Source organism: Thalassophryne amazonica, chromosome 19 (genome assembly GCF_902500255.1).
Source record: "Thalassophryne amazonica chromosome 19, fThaAma1.1, whole genome shotgun sequence".
In the NCBI taxonomy this organism is placed as follows: Eukaryota; Metazoa; Chordata; class Actinopteri; order Batrachoidiformes; family Batrachoididae; genus Thalassophryne; species Thalassophryne amazonica.
This window is the reverse complement of record NC_047121.1, coordinates 49,123,860-49,142,603: the sequence shown is the minus strand read 5'-3', so window position 1 is coordinate 49,142,603 and position 18,744 is coordinate 49,123,860. Positions and strand designations below refer to the sequence as shown.

The 18,744-nt window shown below is 48.4% G+C and overlaps 1 protein-coding gene across 1 annotated transcript in view; it reads right to left on the bottom strand.

Moving 5' to 3' along the window:
* LOC117500643 (brain-enriched guanylate kinase-associated protein) overlaps nt 1–18,744 on the bottom strand; it is a 108,607-nt gene that overhangs the window by 41,632 nt on the left and 48,231 nt on the right. The window contains exon 4 of the mRNA XM_034159388.1: nt 1,014–1,080. Coding sequence (XP_034015279.1) covers nt 1,014–1,080 — 67 coding nt within the window. The remainder of the gene's footprint in view (nt 1–1,013; nt 1,081–18,744) is intronic.

Here is an 18,744-nt window from a genome sequence, read left to right as displayed (position 1 = left end):
TCAGGCTCCCAGGTAGCAGGATTGGGAACCACTGTGATTTGCGGGTTCATAACACACGTACGGTCTTGTTGTACACACAGCAAAACTGAAATAAAAAAACAATTAAACAAAATAAAAGTAAACACTAATGGCAAAATAAAAAATTTCGCTTCACTGCTTCCCCTCAGGGAGCTTTGGCGGCTGCTCTCCACTCACGTGCTGTGACATGCTGCATTTAGATCCACTTGCTGACCACAAAACCTTTTACACAAGGCTGCCATTTAAATAGCAACCTGCCAGGTACCAGCACAACGCGATTCTTAAAGTCAGTGACAGCTGACAATCTGGTTTATATCATATTCTGATTAAATGAGCAAACACAACCCCTTTCCATCTTGCGCATTGCTTTGCACTCAGATTAATCACTGTATAAATAGCAAAATGGAGTTGGACATGCCCTAAATGCACGTGCACCGTCAAGATTAGTCCTTGCAGATTTCTCACATGGTGAAGCAACAGTGATCTGTAGTTATTTAAAATACAATGGTTTATTTGTTGATGTGTATGTGTGTGTAAAATTATACTGTCAGGAAAATGTGAAATTTTTTTGATGTGCAGAATGATTTGAAGAATCGATATTAAACTAAAGCAATGGGCTCGTTGTTATACTACAAGTAAAATCTGTAAATATTACAGACTGATGTGATCTACTTCTACATTTAAGTCATTTTTATGACATCTTTGTAATCAAGCTTTAAATATTTATAGTAGCGGCTGTATTTATACTTTTGAAAGCTGTCACCATTGATCACGGGAAGCCTTTGATGTCAGACTCTTAGCCAAGCAGTTTGATTGAATTTGTCTGGAAACATTATTAATTCATTTCATTAATTTATCTCTGATTTTCAAAATGATATTTAGTTGCACCAGGTCTTTGGATTTTGCAGAATCACAAAATGTCTGATCCACTGATATGATAATGTTTTTGGTCCTGTCATGTGGAAACAGATAACACCTCAGAAATAATCTCTTACTGTCCTGTGCATCTTGTCCTCCAAATCCTGGTTGATCCTCTGAAGAGACGCATAGCTGCTCTGGATCCTAAATGAAAAAGAAATCAATCAAGAACAATTCATTGTCAGTGAATTAGCCATTTATATCACATGACTGTGGCATCATATGGAAGACATAACTTAAATCCCATGTATTTAGAGAAATATATTTACTGACCAGCCTGGCAAGAACTGCACAAAAGCTGACATGACATAAATACATAAGGATGAAGCTCTTGAATCCAGTAGTGAACGTAGACTTCACATTACAGTGCTTCAAATTTGTGGGTAATTACACTCAACAAAAATATAAACGCAACACTTTTGGTTTTGCTCCCATTTTGTATGAGATGAACTCAAAGATCTAAAACTTTTTCCACATACACAATATCACCATTTCCCTCAAATATTGTTCACAAACCAGTCTAAATCTGTGATAGTGAGCACTTCTCCTTTGTTGAGATAATCCATCCCACCTCACAGGTGTGCCATATCAAGATGCTGATTAGACACCATGATTAGTGCACAGGTGTGCCTTAGACTGCCCACAATAAAAGGCCACTCTGAAAGGTGCAGTTTTATCACACAGCACAATGCCACAGATGTCGCAAGATTTGAGGGAGTGTGCAATTGGCATGCTGACAGCAGGAATGTCAACCAGAGCTGTTGCTCGTGTATTGAATGTTCATTTCTCTACCATAAGCCGTCTCCAAAGGCGTTTCAACCGCAGACCACGTGTAACCACACCAGCCCAGGACCTCCACATCCAGCATGTTCACCTCCAAGATCGTCTGAGACCAGCCACTCGGACAGCTGCTGGAACAATCGGTTTGCATAACCAAAGAATTTCTGCACAAACTGTCAGAAACCGTCATGGTATGGGCAGGCGTCTGTTATGGACGAAGAACACAGGTGCATTTTATTGATGGCATTTTGAATGCACAGAGATACCGTGACGAGATCCTGAGGCCCATTGTTGTGCCATACATCCAAGAACATCACCTCATGTTGCAGCAGGATAATGGACGGCCCCATGTTGCAAGGATCTGTACACAATTCTTGGAAGCTGAAAATGTCCCAGTTCTTGCATGGCCGGCATACTCACCGGACATGTCACCCATTGAGCATATTTGGGATGCTCTGGACCGGCGTATACGACAGCGTGTACCTGTTCCTGCCAATATCCAGCAACTTCGCACAGCCATTGAAGAGGAGTGGACCAACATTCCACAGGCCACAATTGACAACCTGATCAACTCTATGCGAAGGAGATGTGTTGCACTGCATGAGGCAAATGGTGGTCACACCAGATACTGACTGGTATCCCCCCCCCCCAATAAAACAAAACTGCACCTTTCAGAGTGGCCTTTTATTGTGGGCAGTCTAAGGCACACCTGTGCACTAATCATGGTGTCTAATCAGCATCTTGGTATGGCACACCTGTGAGGTGGGATGGATTATCTCAGCAAAGAAGAAGTGCTCACTATCACAGATTTAGACTGGTTTGTGAACAATATTTGAGGGAAATGGTGATATTGTGTATGTAGAAAAAGTTTTACATCTTTGAGTTCATCTCATACAAAATGGGAGCAAAACCAAAAGTGTTGCGTTTATATTTTTGTTGAGTACGATTGAAGGGTTTTAGTCACCAGATATATGAATAGATTTCTGATTTATGATGTGAGTGTGCAGATGATGATGACAAACTGACTTAATGTTAAAGCAGATGACGATGTTACATAAATGATGGAGCTCATACAGATCAGCAAACAAGTTACAATATAAAGGTGCACTTCCTTTCAGTTTTACACAGAGCTGAAGAAATATACTTTGTGTTGAAATCTAGTTATTGTGAAGTACCTTTATACCTGTGGCCAAGGTTGGGTAGGATTACTTTGAAATGTAATCCAAAAGTAATCAGATTACAAGTAATCCAAATGTATGTACGTACATATGTGTAATCCACATATATTCTTTCAAAGTAATCCTACCCAACCTTGCCTGTAGCATATCACAAACACTGGTAATTTTATTGCTAGTAAAGTATTTAGTTTGAGGGAATTCTGTGGCAAATATAATGTCTATATATTAAAAGCTAAGTGACCTCTGTGTACATGTATGCATGTGTGCATGTGTATGGCTTCGATCATGGAGAAACTGGGGAGAGCTGACATTTGCTGTTTGGTTTGCTTATGTATTCTGGGTCAAGGATGGACGCTGTGAAAACGGAAAGTTGATAGGACTAATATTTTTGGAGAAACTACGGATATTAGCTAACAACAGTGAACAATGGACATTGATAATTACATTCTGTACTCACATGCCATTCCAGCAGGGGGCAGTAAATCATCTATATATTAAAAGCGAAGTGGCCTCTGTGTACGTGTATGTGTGCACCTTCAAAAACTTACAAACTGGGGAGAGCTGACATTTGCCGTTTGGTATGCTTATATATTTTGGGCCAAGGTTGAATGCCACTAAAACAGAACATTGATAGGACTGTGAGCAATGAATGTTGGTAATTACACGCAATTCCAAATAATTATAGAAACTTTGCATAATTTATTACCACCCTTGAAAAATGTCAGCTACCTATTTTATAATCACTACCCAATCTAGAGCCCGTGGATCCCCATGATCAACACGCACTAGTTATTTTGTAGTTCTTTTAAAATGACTGTTTCACTGGGTATGTTGTTGACCACAGATAGGGGAAGATCTGTTATTAGCATGATATTAATAGTTGCAAATGGTAACTGTTCATATTTATGAAATGTTTTATTTATGAATAAATGTATTTGAATAGTTTTTATCAATTTCAGGGCTCCACCCTTGTAACAGGGATAAATAGCCAACATTTATAAACTTAGTCTGAAAACGTATGGATCAGCACTGGATTTGAAGCTTGAGCTCGAGCCAAAGAAAATGCTTTTTATGACTTCAGTGTTAAAAAATTGAAAGGGATTACAGCATTAAGTGCTCTGAGTGAACTCCCAGTTCTTGATTCTAGAATCCTGGTGTGTTCTCGATTGGTTAAATGTAATCCGGCTAATTGACTATGGGTGAGGAAGGAAAACTAGAAAATAATACTCTGTGATTTTTTTCCAGGACTTGGATTAAAATCCACTGCTGTGCATCAACTGAAATAACCGTCAAGAACAAAATATTATGAAGGATGCATAATTTAATTAAGTTCAATTCAATTCAGTTTGGTTCAGTTCAGGCCTTTATTGTCATTGTATACTGGATATAATGAAATTTCATGTATCCTTTGGTGCCACAAGAAGAAACCCCTAATGCTGGACTGCGGCAGACCAGAAAATAAAGCATTGCAATAATCCAATCTGGAAGAGATAAATGCATGTATCAAAGTCTCAGCATCAGCCTTAGACAGGATGGGACGAATCCTCGCTATGTTTTGCAGATGGAAGAAGGCAGTCCTCATAATATCTCTAATGAGGGGGTCAAAGGACAACGTAGGATCAAAAAGCACCCCAAGATTACTCACTTTGTCCGTATGATGTATAACACATGAACCCAAACTAAGCGCCAGCTGGTCAAATTAATGCCGATGTCTGGCTGGACCAAGAACCATCATTTCAGTCTTATCAGAATTTAAGAGTAGGAAGTTACTAGACAACCAACTTCTCACAGATACAAGGCAGTCTTCTAAGGATTTTATATGGGTAAAATTACCAGCAGTTATCAGCATGTACAATTGAATATCATCAGCATAGCAATGAAAGGTAATCCCATAATACCGTAGAATATACCCAAGGGGTGCTACGTATATAAAGGGATAAGTCTTCTTGAATATGATGCCACAAGCTTGGTGCACTGATCTTCGGGCAATTTTGCCCATTCCTCTTTGCAGCACCTCTCAAGCTTCATCAGGTTGGTGTTGTGAAAGTGTAGGAACACGGACCCACAACAGGGGGCGCAAATGAACGGACAATGGAGTAAGTAAAATAACAACGCTTTACTGTTGTGAATGTGCACAACGAATACAACCAATCACGGAAATGGACAACAGTCAATTCACAAAAGTGTTGTGTGGGCAGGCTCGAAGATAGGAGACGCCTCTCCAAGGTAAGACCGGAACCACACGGCTTCCTCTGCCACAGGACCCCGGGAATACTGGAGCCGCCAAGTCCCGAACTCCCAGGTGGCCACTGCCTCCGCGTGTCGGACCTGGTACTGCTGGCGAGGAACAAAGAACAGTTAGATGGGGGCGCGTTTGCACCCAAGACTCCGAACAGCAGGGAAGTTACCTCCACCTCTCGTTGGAACAGTAATCCACAAACTAAGCACAAATCCAAAAGGATACACTCCGTCAGCTTTGATACGTTACCTCTCAGGTAGAAACGATATCTCGGCAATGAGGTGGAGATGCCGTCCTGCTGATATACCCCACTGATGATTGCTGTCAGCTGTCTCAGGTGATGGGTGACAGCTGTCACCTTGGCTGCTCCTGTGAGGCGGCGGCGCCCTCTGGTGCCTGGAGCCCGCACTCCAGGCAGGGCGCCCACTGGTGGTGGTGGGCCAGCAGTACCTCCTCTTCAGCGGCCCACACAACAGGACCCCCCCCTCAACCGGGTTTGTCCGGGTGGCGACGGTAGAAGTCGGCCAGGAGGGCCGGGTCCAGGATGAAGCTCCTCTTCACCCAGGAGCGTTCTTCGGGACCGTACCCCTCCCAGTCCACCAGATATTGAAAGCCCCGGCCCATCCGTCGGACGTCCAACAGCCGGCGCACTGTCCAAGCCGGCTCGCCATCGATGATCCGGGCAGGAGGTGGTGCCGGACCGGGTGCACAGAGGGGCGAGGTGTGATGGGGCTTGATCTTTGACACATGAAATACTGGATGGATCCGCAGTGAGGCTTCGGCTTCCAGCCTCACTGCGGCGGGATTGATGACCTTGAGAATCTTAAACGGACCTATGTATCTGTCTTGCAGTTTTGGGGAGGCCACTTGCAGTGGAATGTCCTTGGTGGACAACCACACTTCCTGCCCGGGGCGATACATAGGGGCCGGGGTCCGCCGCCGGTCTGCATGGGTCTTCGCCCTCATCCGGGCCTTCAACAAAGCAGAACGGGCGGCACGCCACACCCGACGGCACTTCCGCAGGTGGGCCTGGACCGAGGGCACACCGACCTCTCCCTCAACCACCGGGAATAATGGGGGCTGATACCCCAAACACACCTCAAAGGGGGAGAGGCTGGTGGCTGATGACACTTGACTGTTGTGGGCGTACTCGATCCAGGCCAGATGAGTACTCCAGGCCGCCGGGTGCGCGGCTGTCACACAACGTAGTGTTTGCTCCATTTCTTGATTAGCCCGCTCTGCTTGCCCGTTGGTCTGGGGGTGATACCCGGATGAGAGACTGACCGTGGCCCCCAGTTCCCGGCAGAAGCTCCTCCAGACGTGCGAGGAGAACTGGGGACCGCGATCGGAGATGATATCTGATGGTATCCCATGCAGGCGGACGACGTGGTGGACCAGGAGGTCCGCTGTCTCCTGGGCCGTTGGGAGCTTCGGGAGGGCCACGAAGTGGGCCGCCTTGGAGAATCGGTCCACTATCGTGAGGATGACGGTGTTTCCCTGGGACAGCGGGAGGCCCGTGACAAAATCCAGGCCGATGTGGGACCAGGGGCGATGAGGCACGGGCAGCGGCTGTAGCAGTCCCGGAGCCTTGCGATGGTCGGACTTGCCCCTGGCGCAGGTGGTACAGGCCTGGATATAGTCCCGGACGTCGGCCTCCAGGGACGCCCACCAGAAGCGCTGCCGGACAACTGCCACGGTTCTTCGCACCCCTGGATGACAGGAGAGCTTAGAGCCATGACAGAAGTCCAGGACTGCAGCCCGTGCCTCTGGTGGGACGTAAAGTCTGTTCTTCGGTCCAGTTCCGGGGTCCGGGCTTCGTGCCAGGGCCTCCCGGACGGTTCTCTCTACGTCCCAGGTGAGGGTGGCCACGATAGTGGACTCCGGGATGATGGGTTCCGGTGGATCCGACAACTCCGTTTTGACCTCGTCTTCGTGTACCCGGGACAAGGCATCCGATCTCTGGTTCTTGGTCCCGGGCCGGTAGGTGATGCGGAAGTCAAAACGGCCGAAGAACAGTGACCAGCGGGCTTGCCTGGGATTCAGCCGCTTGGCGGTCCTGATATATTCCAGGTTCCGGTGGTCAGTGAAAACCGTGAATGGCACGGACGTTCCCTCCAACAGGTGTCTCCACTCTTCAAGAGCCTCTTTCACCGCAAGGAGCTCTCGGTTGCCGACATCATAGTTCCGTTCAGCCGGGGTCAACCTGCGGGAAAAATAGGCACACGGATGAAGGACCTTATCGGTCTTCCCACTCTGGGACAGCACAGCTCCTATCCCTGAGTCCGAGGCGTCCACTTCAACCACTAACTGGCGACTAGGATCGGGCTGCACCAGAACGGGTGCAGACGAGAAGCGCTGTTTCAACTCCTTGAACGCGGCATCGCAACGATCCGACCAGGTGAAGGGGACTTTTGGTGAGGTCAGGGCTGTCAGGGGGCTAACAACCTGACTGTAGCCCTTAATGAACCTCCTGTAGAAATTCGCAAAGCCGAGGAACTGTTGCAGCTTCCTACGGCTTGTGGGTTGGGGCCAGTCTCTCACTGCCGCAACCTTGGCCGGATCAGGAGCGACGGAGTTGGGGGAGATGATGAACCCCAGGAAGGACAAAGAGGTGCGGTGAAACTCACACTTCTCGCCCTTAACAAACAGCCGGTTCTCCAATAACCGCTGCAGGACCTGACGTACATGTCGGACATGGGTCTCAGGATCCGGAGAAAAGATGAGTATGTCGTCTAGATATACGAAGACGAACCGGTGCAGGAAGTCCCGCAAGACATCATTAACTAATGCTTGGAACGTCGCGGGAGCGTTTGTAAGACCAAACGGCATGACCAGGTACTCAAAATGTCCTAACGGGGTGTTAAATGCCGTCTTCCACTCGTCTCCCTTCCGGATCCGAACCAGGTGATACGCATTCCTAAGATCAAGCTTGGTGAATATCTTGGCTCCATGCAGGGGCGTGAACACCGAATCCAACAAGGGTAAGGGGTATCGGTTACGAACCGTGATTTCGTTCAGCCCCCTGTAATCAATGCATGGACGTAATCCGCCATCCTTTTTCCCCACAAAAAAGAAACCCGCACCCATCGGGGAGGTGGAATTCCGGATCAACCCGGCAGCCAAAGAGTCCCGGATGTAGGTCTCCATTGATTCGCGTTCAGGTCATGAGAGGTTGTACAGCCTACTGGATGGGAACTCAACGCCTGGAACCAAATCAATGGCACAATCATACGGGCGGTGCGGGGGAAGGGTGAGCGCCAGATCCTTGCTAAACACCTCCGCAAGGTCATGGTACTCCACCGGCACCGTCCCTAGATTGGGCGGGGCTCTGACCTCCTCCCTGGCCTGGGAACCGGGAGGAACCGAGGAACCTAAACATACCCGATGGCAGGTTTCGCTCCACTGAACCACTACCCCGGACGGCCATTCGATCCGGGGATTGTGTTTTAACATCCAGGGGAACCCGAGAATCACACGGGAGGTGGCCAGAGTCACGAAAAACTCGATCTCCTCCCGGTGATTCCCTGACACCACCAGTGTTACTGGTGGTGTCTTGTGCGTGATTGGAGGGAGTAGGGAGCCATCTAGCGCCCGTACCTGCACAGGCGAGGTAAGCGCCACCAGAGGGAACCCTATCTCCCTGGCCCATTTGCTGTCTAGCAAATTCCCTTCTGAGCCCGTGTCCACCAGTGCTGGGGCCTTCAGGGTTAAATCCTCATAAAGGATTGTAACTGGGAGTCGTGTGGCGATGTGGGTGTGTCCCACGTGAATGTCTCGGCCCACCCCTAGCCCAGTTCCTAGGGGCGGGCGTTGGTGTTTAACCGCTCGGGGCAGTCTCTTAATTGATGCTCAATCGAGCCACAAACAAAACACGCCCCGCGGGCCAGCCTCCTTTGTGTAACCGGTGCCCTAAATGTTGCCCTACTCGTGTCCATAGCTTCGTCAGCAGGGGGGGCTGTAACCGCACAGAGCGCAGGGGCCGTGGAGCGTGGGGAGGGCGGAACGCGGTCGGAACCGGAAGGGAGAGGGACGACGCGTGCCTGGCCACGCCCTTCGTCTCGTTCCCGACGGCGCTCATCTAACCGATTGTCTAATCGTATAACCAGATCGATAAGCCCATCTAAATCCCGCGGTTCGTCCTTAGCCACCAGGTGCTCCTTGAGGACCAACGACAGTCCGTTTACGAAGGCGGCGCGGAGGGCAGCGCTATTCCAGCCGGACCTCGCAGCCGCGATGCGGAAGTCGACTGCATAGGCAGCTGCGCTCCGGCGCTCCTGTCTCATTGACAGCAGCACGGCTGAAGCGGTCTCTCCTCTATTAGGGTGATCGAACACTGTTCTGAGCTCCCTCACAAACCCATCATATGTCAGAAGGAGCCGTGAACTTTGCTCCCAGAGTGCTGTAGCCCAAGCGCGTGCCTCACCACGAAGCAGATTTATCACATAAGCTACTTTGCTAGCGTCGGTTGCGTACATGACGGGACGCTGTGCGAAGACGAGCGAACACTGCATAAGAAAATCCGCTCACGTCTCCACACAGCCTCCGTACGGCTCTGGGGGGCTTATGTATGCTTCAGGGGAAGGTGGGAGGGGTCGTTGAACGACCAGTGGAACGTCGCTGTTACGCACAGGGTCGACGGGAGGGAGAGCCGCAGCGGCGCCCGGAGGGCGCGCTTCCACCTGCGGTTCAGGAGGACGTTCTGCTCGGTCATCAAATCCAACCGAGTCGTGAAAGCGGTGAGGATCCGCTGCAACTCACCGATTACCCCTCCTGCGGACGCCTGTACGCCCTGTTCTTCCATTGGCCGTTCAACAGCCGGTTGACGCCCCTCGGGATCCATGACGCTAGCCGAGATATCCTGTTGTGAAAGTGTAGGAACACGGACCCACAACAGGGGGCGCAAATGAACGGACAATGGAGTAAGTCAAATAACAACGCTTTACTGTTGTGAATGTGCACAACGAATACAACCAATCACGGAAATGGACAACAGTCAATTCACAAAAGTGTCGTGTGGGCAGGCTCGAAGATAGGAGACGCCTCTCCAAGGTAAGACCGGAACCACACGGCTTCCTCCGCCACAGGACCCCGGGAATACTGGAGCCGCCAAGTCCCGAACTCCCAGGTGGCCACTGCCTCCGCGTGTCGGACCTGGTACTGCTGGCGAGGAACAAAGAACAGTTAGATGGGGGCGCGTTTGCACCCAAGACTCCGAACAGCAGGGAAGTTACCTCCACCTCTCGTTGGAACAGTAATCCACAAACTAAGCACAAATCCAAAAGGATACACTCCGTCAGCTTTGATACGTTACCTCTCAGGTAGAAACGATATCTCGGCAATGAGGTGGAGATGCCGTCCTGCTAGAAGGAGAGAGCATATCTCACCCATATTGGCCTCTCTTCATTGGCTTCCTGTTAATTCTAGAATAGAATTTAAAATTCTTCTTCTTACTTATAAGGTTTTGAATAATCAGGTCCCATCTTATCTTAGGGACCTCGTAGTACCATATCACCCCAATAGAGCGCTTCGCTCTCAGACTGCAGGCTTACTTGTAGTTCCTAGGGTTTGTAAGAGTAGAATGGGAGGCAGAGCCTTCAGCTTTCAGGCTCCTCTCCTGTGGAACCAGCTCCCAATTCAGATCAGGGAGACAGACACCCTCTCTACTTTTAAGATTAGGCTTAAAACTTTCCTTTTTGCTAAAGCTTATAGTTAGGGCTGGATCAGGTGACCCTGAACCATCCCTTAGTTATGCTGCTATAGACGTAGACTGCTGGGGGGTTCCCATGATGCACTGTTTCTTTCTCTTTTTGCTCTGTATGCACCACTCTGCATTTAATCATTAGTGATCGATCTCTGCTCCCCTCCACAGCATGTCTTTTTCCTGGTTCTCTCCCTCAGCCCCAACCAGTCCCAGCAGAAGACTGCCCCTCCCTGAGCCTGGTTCTGCTGGAGGTTTCTTCCTGTTAAAAGGGAGTTTTTCCTTCCCACTGTAGCCAAGTGCTTGCTCACAGGGGGTCGTTTTGACCGTTGGGGTTTTACATCATTATTGTATGGCCTTGCCTTACAATATAAAGCGCCTTGGGGCAACTGTTTGTTGTGATTTGGCGCTATATAAAAAAAAAATTGATTGATTGATTGATATACCCCAATGATGATTGCTGTCAGCTGTCTCAGGTGATGGGTGACAGCTGTCACCTTGGCTGCTCCTGTGAGGCGGCGGTGCCCTCTGGTGCCTGGAGCCCGCACTCCAGGCAGGGCGCCCACTGGTGGTGGTGGGCCAGCAGTACCTCCTCTTCAGCGGCCCACACAACAGTTGGATGGGGAGCATCGATGCACAGCCATTTTCAGATCTGTCCAGAGATGTTCAATCAGATTCAGTTCTGGGCGCAGGCTGGGCCACTCATGGACATTCACAGAGTTGTCCTGAAGCCAGTCATTTGATATCTTGACTGTGTGTTTAGGGTCATTGTCCTGCAGACAGATGAACCATCGCCCCAGTCTGAGGTTAAGAGCACTCTGGAGCAGGTTTTCATCCAGGATGTCTCTGTACATTGCTGCATTCATCTTTCCCTCAATCCTGATTAGTCTCCCAGTTCATGCTGCTGAAAAACATCCCCACAGCATGATGCTGCCACCACCATGCTTCACTGTAGGGACAGTGCCTGGTTTCTTCCAAACATGATGCCTGGCATTCACACCAAAGAGTTCAGTCTTTGTCTCATCAGACCAATTTTTTTCTCATGGTCTGAAAGTCCTTCAGGTGCCTTTTGACAAACTCCAGGTTGGCTGCCATGAGCCTTTTATTAAGCAGTGGCTTCCATCTGGTCACTCTACCATACAGACCTGGTTGGTTAATTGCTGCAGAGATGGTTGTCTCGTGGAAGGTTCTCCTCTCTCCACAGAGGAATGCTGCAGCTCTGACAGAGAGATCATCAGGTTCTTGGTCACTTCCCTAACTGAGGTCCTTCTCCCCTGATCGTTCAGTTTAGACGTGCGGCCAGCTCTTGGAAGAGTCCTGGTGGATCATAACGTCTTCCATTTACAGATGATGGAGGCCACTGTACTCACTGGGCTGTTCAAAGCAGCAGAAATATTTCTGTACCCTTCCCCAGTTTTGTCTACAAACAATTCCTTTGACTTCATGCAGGGCCGGCCAAAGCCTTTATGGGGCCTTCATTTGGGGGCCTCCCTACCATCACCTCAGCACCAGATGCCTCATTATTCCATAGGCTACACTGTTATGTGTGTAACGTACCCACAATCATTAGCATTATTTGTAATTATCTTACATCATACAGGTGTCATTCTTGTTTTTAACCTTAAAGGGGTAGCAAACTCATAAATATGTTTTAATTAACTTCTACATACAGAGTGATGTATAAGTATGGCTCATTAATTTAACTATTTCAAAGTAAAATCAGCAGGCAGGAGACTGCATTTATAGTAAACACGTTAAATAGTTAAATTTTTTCAGATGTGCAATGGTGTTCAATATCCAAATACAAAATAGAATCAAATGACATTCACATTATCTTACAGAAAAATAAAGTTGGAATCAAAATTAAATACTTAAATAATAAATACAATACTTAAATAATCTCCAAAATGAACATAGAAATCCACAACATAACAGCAATGTGTGTATAGCAATGCACAAACATTGCACTGGGGGCTATTTCTTTAACTTTGGCCTGCAAACCATTGAGAGCTGAGCTAATTTTCCCCACCTTTTGTACCAAATTAATCTGAGGAGTTGATCTGCCCTGCTGTTTAACTCTAAGTTTTTCTTCCTAAGGAAATCAAATCAAATGGCTTCGCCAAAATCCGGTCCACAACATTCAAATTGTCTGCCATTATGTGCAGCTTGCTACCTAGCTAGCTCGCTAGCTGGGACTGGCGCGAGGCTAGTGTGAAGTGTGTCCGCCTGTGAGTGTTTTGTGACGGTGGAGGAGTTCAGCAGCACCCGCTGCTCGGTAGGGACAGAAACTGCGATAGAAGTCAGAAAGAGTGATAGAAATCAGTCTCCAAACACAAGCAGCTACAAAAAAAACAAAAAAAAACACCAGAAATAGAAGCTCGATTTGTCGCTAGTCGTTTTAACAAAGAAAATGCCGCTAAGAGGATTAGGAAAGTCTTCGGTTCAACTCAGAACAGAATGAAAATGCTCCCACGTATGTTTACACCAAAAGATCGCTGATTCGCTCATTTCACTGTCAATCAAAAAGGGATTCAGCCTCAGACAGATCATCCAATCATCATGCAGAAGCTGAGCCTCCAGGCCAGCCAAGGCCAACCCACTGCCCCATAGACCCCCAGACACGCTGAGCGTCTGATGGGCGGGACAAAGCCCAACATTTATCCAATGACTCGTCTCGTCTCGCTGCATGCTTTGTGTCGCTATTGAACTCTGTGGACGCTCAGCGTCCACGCTGTTTAAAGCACTGTGAAGCTGCGGGTTTGAGTGAGAGGAAAGCCGCGTCGTTACTAGTGATAAGAAGCTGATTCTGAACAAAAGTTGAGCGCATTGTAGCGCATATTTAGTCAATGACATGTACACACAACAGTATATATTTGATCACTTATTTTTTTGACATTTTAGGGGAAGCTGAGCTTCCCTTGCAGTCTCAGAGCAATCGCCTCTGACTTTAAGACACCTAAAGCACTTTACACTAAACGAACGGATCATTTCGCAAATAATGACAACAAAAATTGTAATATTGGACATGCAAACCTACCTTTGTCTTGTTGTTTTTTCTCGTCTTCCAACTTCTTCTTTTTTCTTTTCTCCACTCCAGAGGGATAATTTCTTTTCTGAGACACGACTTAGCGCATGGGGCTGACATGGGCCCGCCCTCCTGTGGGTTCACCACCTGCAGAGGGGGCCATGGGGGTCGGGTGCAGAGAGGATTGGATGGCGGTCGAGGGCGGGTGGCCCGGCGGCCCGGTCCATGCTCACAGCCCCTGGCTGTTGGGACGTGGAATGTCACCTCGCTAGGGGGGAAGGAGCCTGAGCTTGTGCGGGAGGTTGAGAGATACCGACTAGAGATAGTCGGGCTCACCTCCACGCACAGCTTGGGCTCTGGTACCCAACTCCTGGAGAGGGGCTGGACGCTTCATTTTTCTGGCGTCGCCCACGGGGAGAGGCGGAGAGCTGGGGTCGCATTGCTTATTGCTCCCCAGCTCAGTCGTCAAGTGTTGGAGTTCACTCCGGTGAACGAGAGGGTCGCGTCCCTACGCCTTCTGGTCAGGGACAAGTCTCTCACCGTTGTCTCAGCCTACGGGCCGAGCAGCAGTGCAGAGTACCTGACCTTCCTGGAGTCCCTGGGAGGGGTACTAGATAGCACTCCGACTGGGGACTCCATTGTTCTCCTGGGGGATTTCAGTGCCCCTGTGGGCGGCGACAGTGAGACCTGGAGGGGGGTGATCGGGAAGCACGGCCTCCCCGATCTGAACCCGAGTGGTGTTCAGTTGTTGGACTTCTGTGCTAATCACAGTTTGTCCATCACGAACACCATGTTCGAGCACAAGGGTGTCCATAAGTGCACGTGGCACCAGGACACCCTGAGCCGGAGGTCGATGATCGACTTTGTAGTCATATCATCTGACCTTCGGCCACGTGTCTCGGACACTTGAGTGAAGAGAGGGGCAGAGCTGTCGACTGATCACCACCTGGTGGTGAGTTGGATCCGCTGGGAGGGTAGGAAGCCGGTAAGACCTAGCAGGCCCAAACGTATCGTGAGGGTCTGCTGGGAACGACTGGCGGAACCCTCTGTCAGCGAGGTCTTCAACTCCCACCTCCGGGAGAGCTTCTCCCAGATCCCGGGGGAGGTTGGAGACATGGAGTCCGAGTGGACCATGTTCTCCACCTCCATTGTCAATGCGGCTGCTCGTAGCTGTGGTCGCAAGGTCTCTGGTGCCTGTCGCGGCGGCAATCCCCGAACCCGGTGGTGGACACCGGAAGTAAGGGATGCCATCAAGCTGAAGGAGGAGTCCTACTTATCTTTGTTGGTAGGTGGGACCCCAGAGGCAGCTGACAGGTACCGGCAGGTCAAGCGTGCCGCAGCCCGTGCGGTCGCAGAGGCAAAAACTCGGGTCTGGGAGGAGTTCGGGGAGGCTATGGAGGAGGACTATCGGTCAGCCTCGAAGAGATTCTGGCAAACCGTCCGACGCCTCAGGAGGCGGAAGCAGCTCTCCACCAGCACTGTTTACGGTGCGGGTGGGGAGCTGTTGACCCTGACAGGCGTCGCGGCGGAGCCGCATGGCGCAAAGCAACGCTGTGATGAAGCCTCACAGGACATGTTGGGGCATGTCCAGCTCATGCTCAATTTCTCGGATATTCACACGACTGAAAAGCAACCGGAAGCTGTCTGAAAGCCACCTGAAAGCCGTCCTGAGAGACCAACACAGAGGTAGTTTTGTCCCGCGCCATGAGCGGCACGGTGGCGCATTCATCCGCTTCTTTTTCCATGAAAAAAACTTGTGTAACAGTGGAATGTGCCGAAAAAGTGCTGATGTCCACGCCTTCTGCCTTTTTGTGAAAGTCAGACGATGTCCTGGTTCAACAAAGCCTTCACGTTGGAAATTATCTGGTTGTTTCAGCGGGGTGTCAGCCTGTCGATCGGCGCTCGGAGCGTGCTGCGCTCTCAGACGCTGTGGGCGGTCTTTAAACCGGCTGGAGCACTCCTTAATCTGTGTAATCCCCATAAAATCGTCCCTGAAAGCCATATTAATTTTCCGAATGGTGTCCACCTGGAGGTCTCTCACAGTTTCAGGAAAAAATTGATGCAGCAAAGCTCCAAATCATTCCGCCATTTCCTTAACGACGAGAGGGGTGGACCGGTGCTCACTCAAAGCCTGCTCACAGGCGAATGACACAACCGACAGGCGTGAAAAAACTCACGCATGCGCACGAAGGTTCAATCTTGTCTGATGCAATCACACGTGATTCAAATCCATATGGTTTTTGAAAAAAATAAAAAGGTCCGATACTTTTCTAACTGACCTCGTACATGTGATTTCTTAGTTTTTTTTTTTTTTAAATTTGAATAAATTTGCAAAAATCTAAAAATAAAATAAAAACTTTTTCACGCTGTCATTATGGGGTATTGTGTGTAGAATTCTGAGGAATAAAAAAATGGTCCATTTTGGAATATGGCTGTAATATAACAAAGCGTGTCGCTGTGAATACTTTCCGTATACATTGTAAAACAAAGAACTGAAAGAGATACTGTGTGAGCAGGCAAGGAAGGACGAAAAGGGAGTGTTTCACTGATGTGGACTGGAAGCAGCTGGAGTAAAACCAAGGCTGAACACTACGGCACAGAGCATAAAAGAAGCAGACTTTGACTGACTGGAGGCAAACGTTCATTCCAGACTGTTTGTAGCTTTCAGCAGGTACTGCAAATGTAATGCTTTAGGTTATAGATTGTTAAAAATCAGATTTAATGCATATGTCCTATTGGAAAAAGATGGATTTTTTTTCTTAAAACAAAAGCTACCTGCAACTTTATAGGTACATTTTCAAGCGTATTTGAAAAGCAGTGCAACGATCCCTCAGCACTGCACCACTTTTCAAAGACGACACACTTGGAGCGCTCCTGTGGTGTCATCTTTTCCAGAGATGAGCTTCCATATGGCTAATTGAAGGGTTACTTAGGAAGACTTAAAGCACCTTGACACTTGCATGAATGTTGGCACGCAATTCGTCATGCCAATGCATGTCATTAGATGGTCTGCACCTTGGCACTTGCACAAATTTGATCCCCACAGTGGCACGGAATCTTGCATGGCAATAAGTAAACTCATCGGAAAACTGTGCATAAACTATGCACGCACTGACATGCATTGACACGCAGTGACACGTAGTGACACGTAGTGTTTGTGAATAGGTTGCGCAATATTCACGGCTAATCCACACAAATGGCACGAAGTTTATGTGTGCCACAAATATTGGACATTTTAAAATCTTCTTTGTGCACTGGCATGCAGCCGTGCATAGTTCACGGACAGTTTACAACAATTTACGACGAGTTTACTCATTGGCACACTAGTCAAGTGTCAAGGCACCTGACGACGAGATGTTGTATTTGGAGCAAATGTGAACTATGACATTTTGGCCATCTGGTGCGATTCTCTGGGCATGTCCCAGCTCACAGGCACCTCAGTGTTGAGGAACCCAGCGGCTGGAGAAGGAAAAGGTGATGCTCACATTCCACATGGGTGCAGCAGATACAGTAGATAGTTACTTTCAAGAGGTGGACCAGTTGAGGGAATGGTTGCCATGCAGGACCCACTGGAGTTATGTAGCATGGTGGATGCTGCAACACATGTCGCCAGTGCAAAGTCCCAGACTGGACTTCCATTATAGCCAAAATGCATTATTATCACTCAGTCCAATGTTGCTGGTGCTATCACCTGACTTCGAAATGGACGCTGTGGCTCCTGTTAACTGTTACAAGGCTGCTGATTATCCTCCTTCGTGAATCACTAGAATAACAGTTATTCCAAAGGTGACAAAAATGGTGAGAGAAAGACCATATTGCAAAACATAAATGAATGTATTTTTGGCTCCTGGCAGGGACTTAGGTGTGATAATTCACTCCGTCTAGTACAGCTGTGAAAAATAACACACTCATTGGGAGTAATGCTGTATGTATTCACATGTTGATGGTCGGGAAAACAAAGAATCACCACCATTAACTGCACAGCAACAGATGGTACACACACTAACATTACTATGTTGTATTGCTTGATCAAAAGATGCAACAGCACCTACTGTCGTAGGTGTGCAGGTGAGAATTTGTTTGTCTGTCTATATGTGGCCCTGCGACAGATTGGTGTCTGTCCAGGGTGTATCTTGCCTCACGCCCTATGACTGCTGGGATAGGCTCCAGCACCCTCGTGACCCTTGATTGAAGTAAGCCGGTGTAGAAAATGAATGAAAGTATCTTTATAGCTTTATTTCTAAAACTGTGCTTTCAATTTTCAATTTCAATTTATTTTCATTTATATAACCGAGTTGCCTCAAGGTGTTTCACACAAGTAAGGTCTAACCTTATTAACCCCCAGAGCAGCACTGGTAAGGAAAAACTCCCTCTAAGGAAGAAACCTCAAGCGGACCAGACTCAAAGGGGTGACCCTCTGCTTGGGCCATGCTACAGACATAAATTACAGAACAATTCACAAAATGAACATACAGGAAATGCTGTATGAGATGATCTTAGCCGTTCTTCAGTGGATCTCAGTTCAGTCGTTATTTATCCCCACAGTACAGGCAGTGGGCTAGATGTCGCTAAGTGCTGAGACTTGGTCAATCAGTCATGCGGAAGTTCACATGGGGAGGTGATGGTCTAGTGGTTAAGCAGTGGTCTTCAGACCAGAGGATCCTCGGTTCAAACCCCAGTCTGGCCAGATGATCACTACGGACCCTTGAGCAAGGTCTTCAATCTCCAAGTTGCTCCCTTTGTGTAGTGAGCGCCTTGCATAGCAGCACGCTGATGTCGGTGTGTGAGTGTGTCTGTGTGAATGGGTGAATGTGAGGCATCATTGTAAAGCGCTTTGAGCTTCTGATATAGATGGAAAAGCGCTATATAAATACAGCCCATTTGTTTC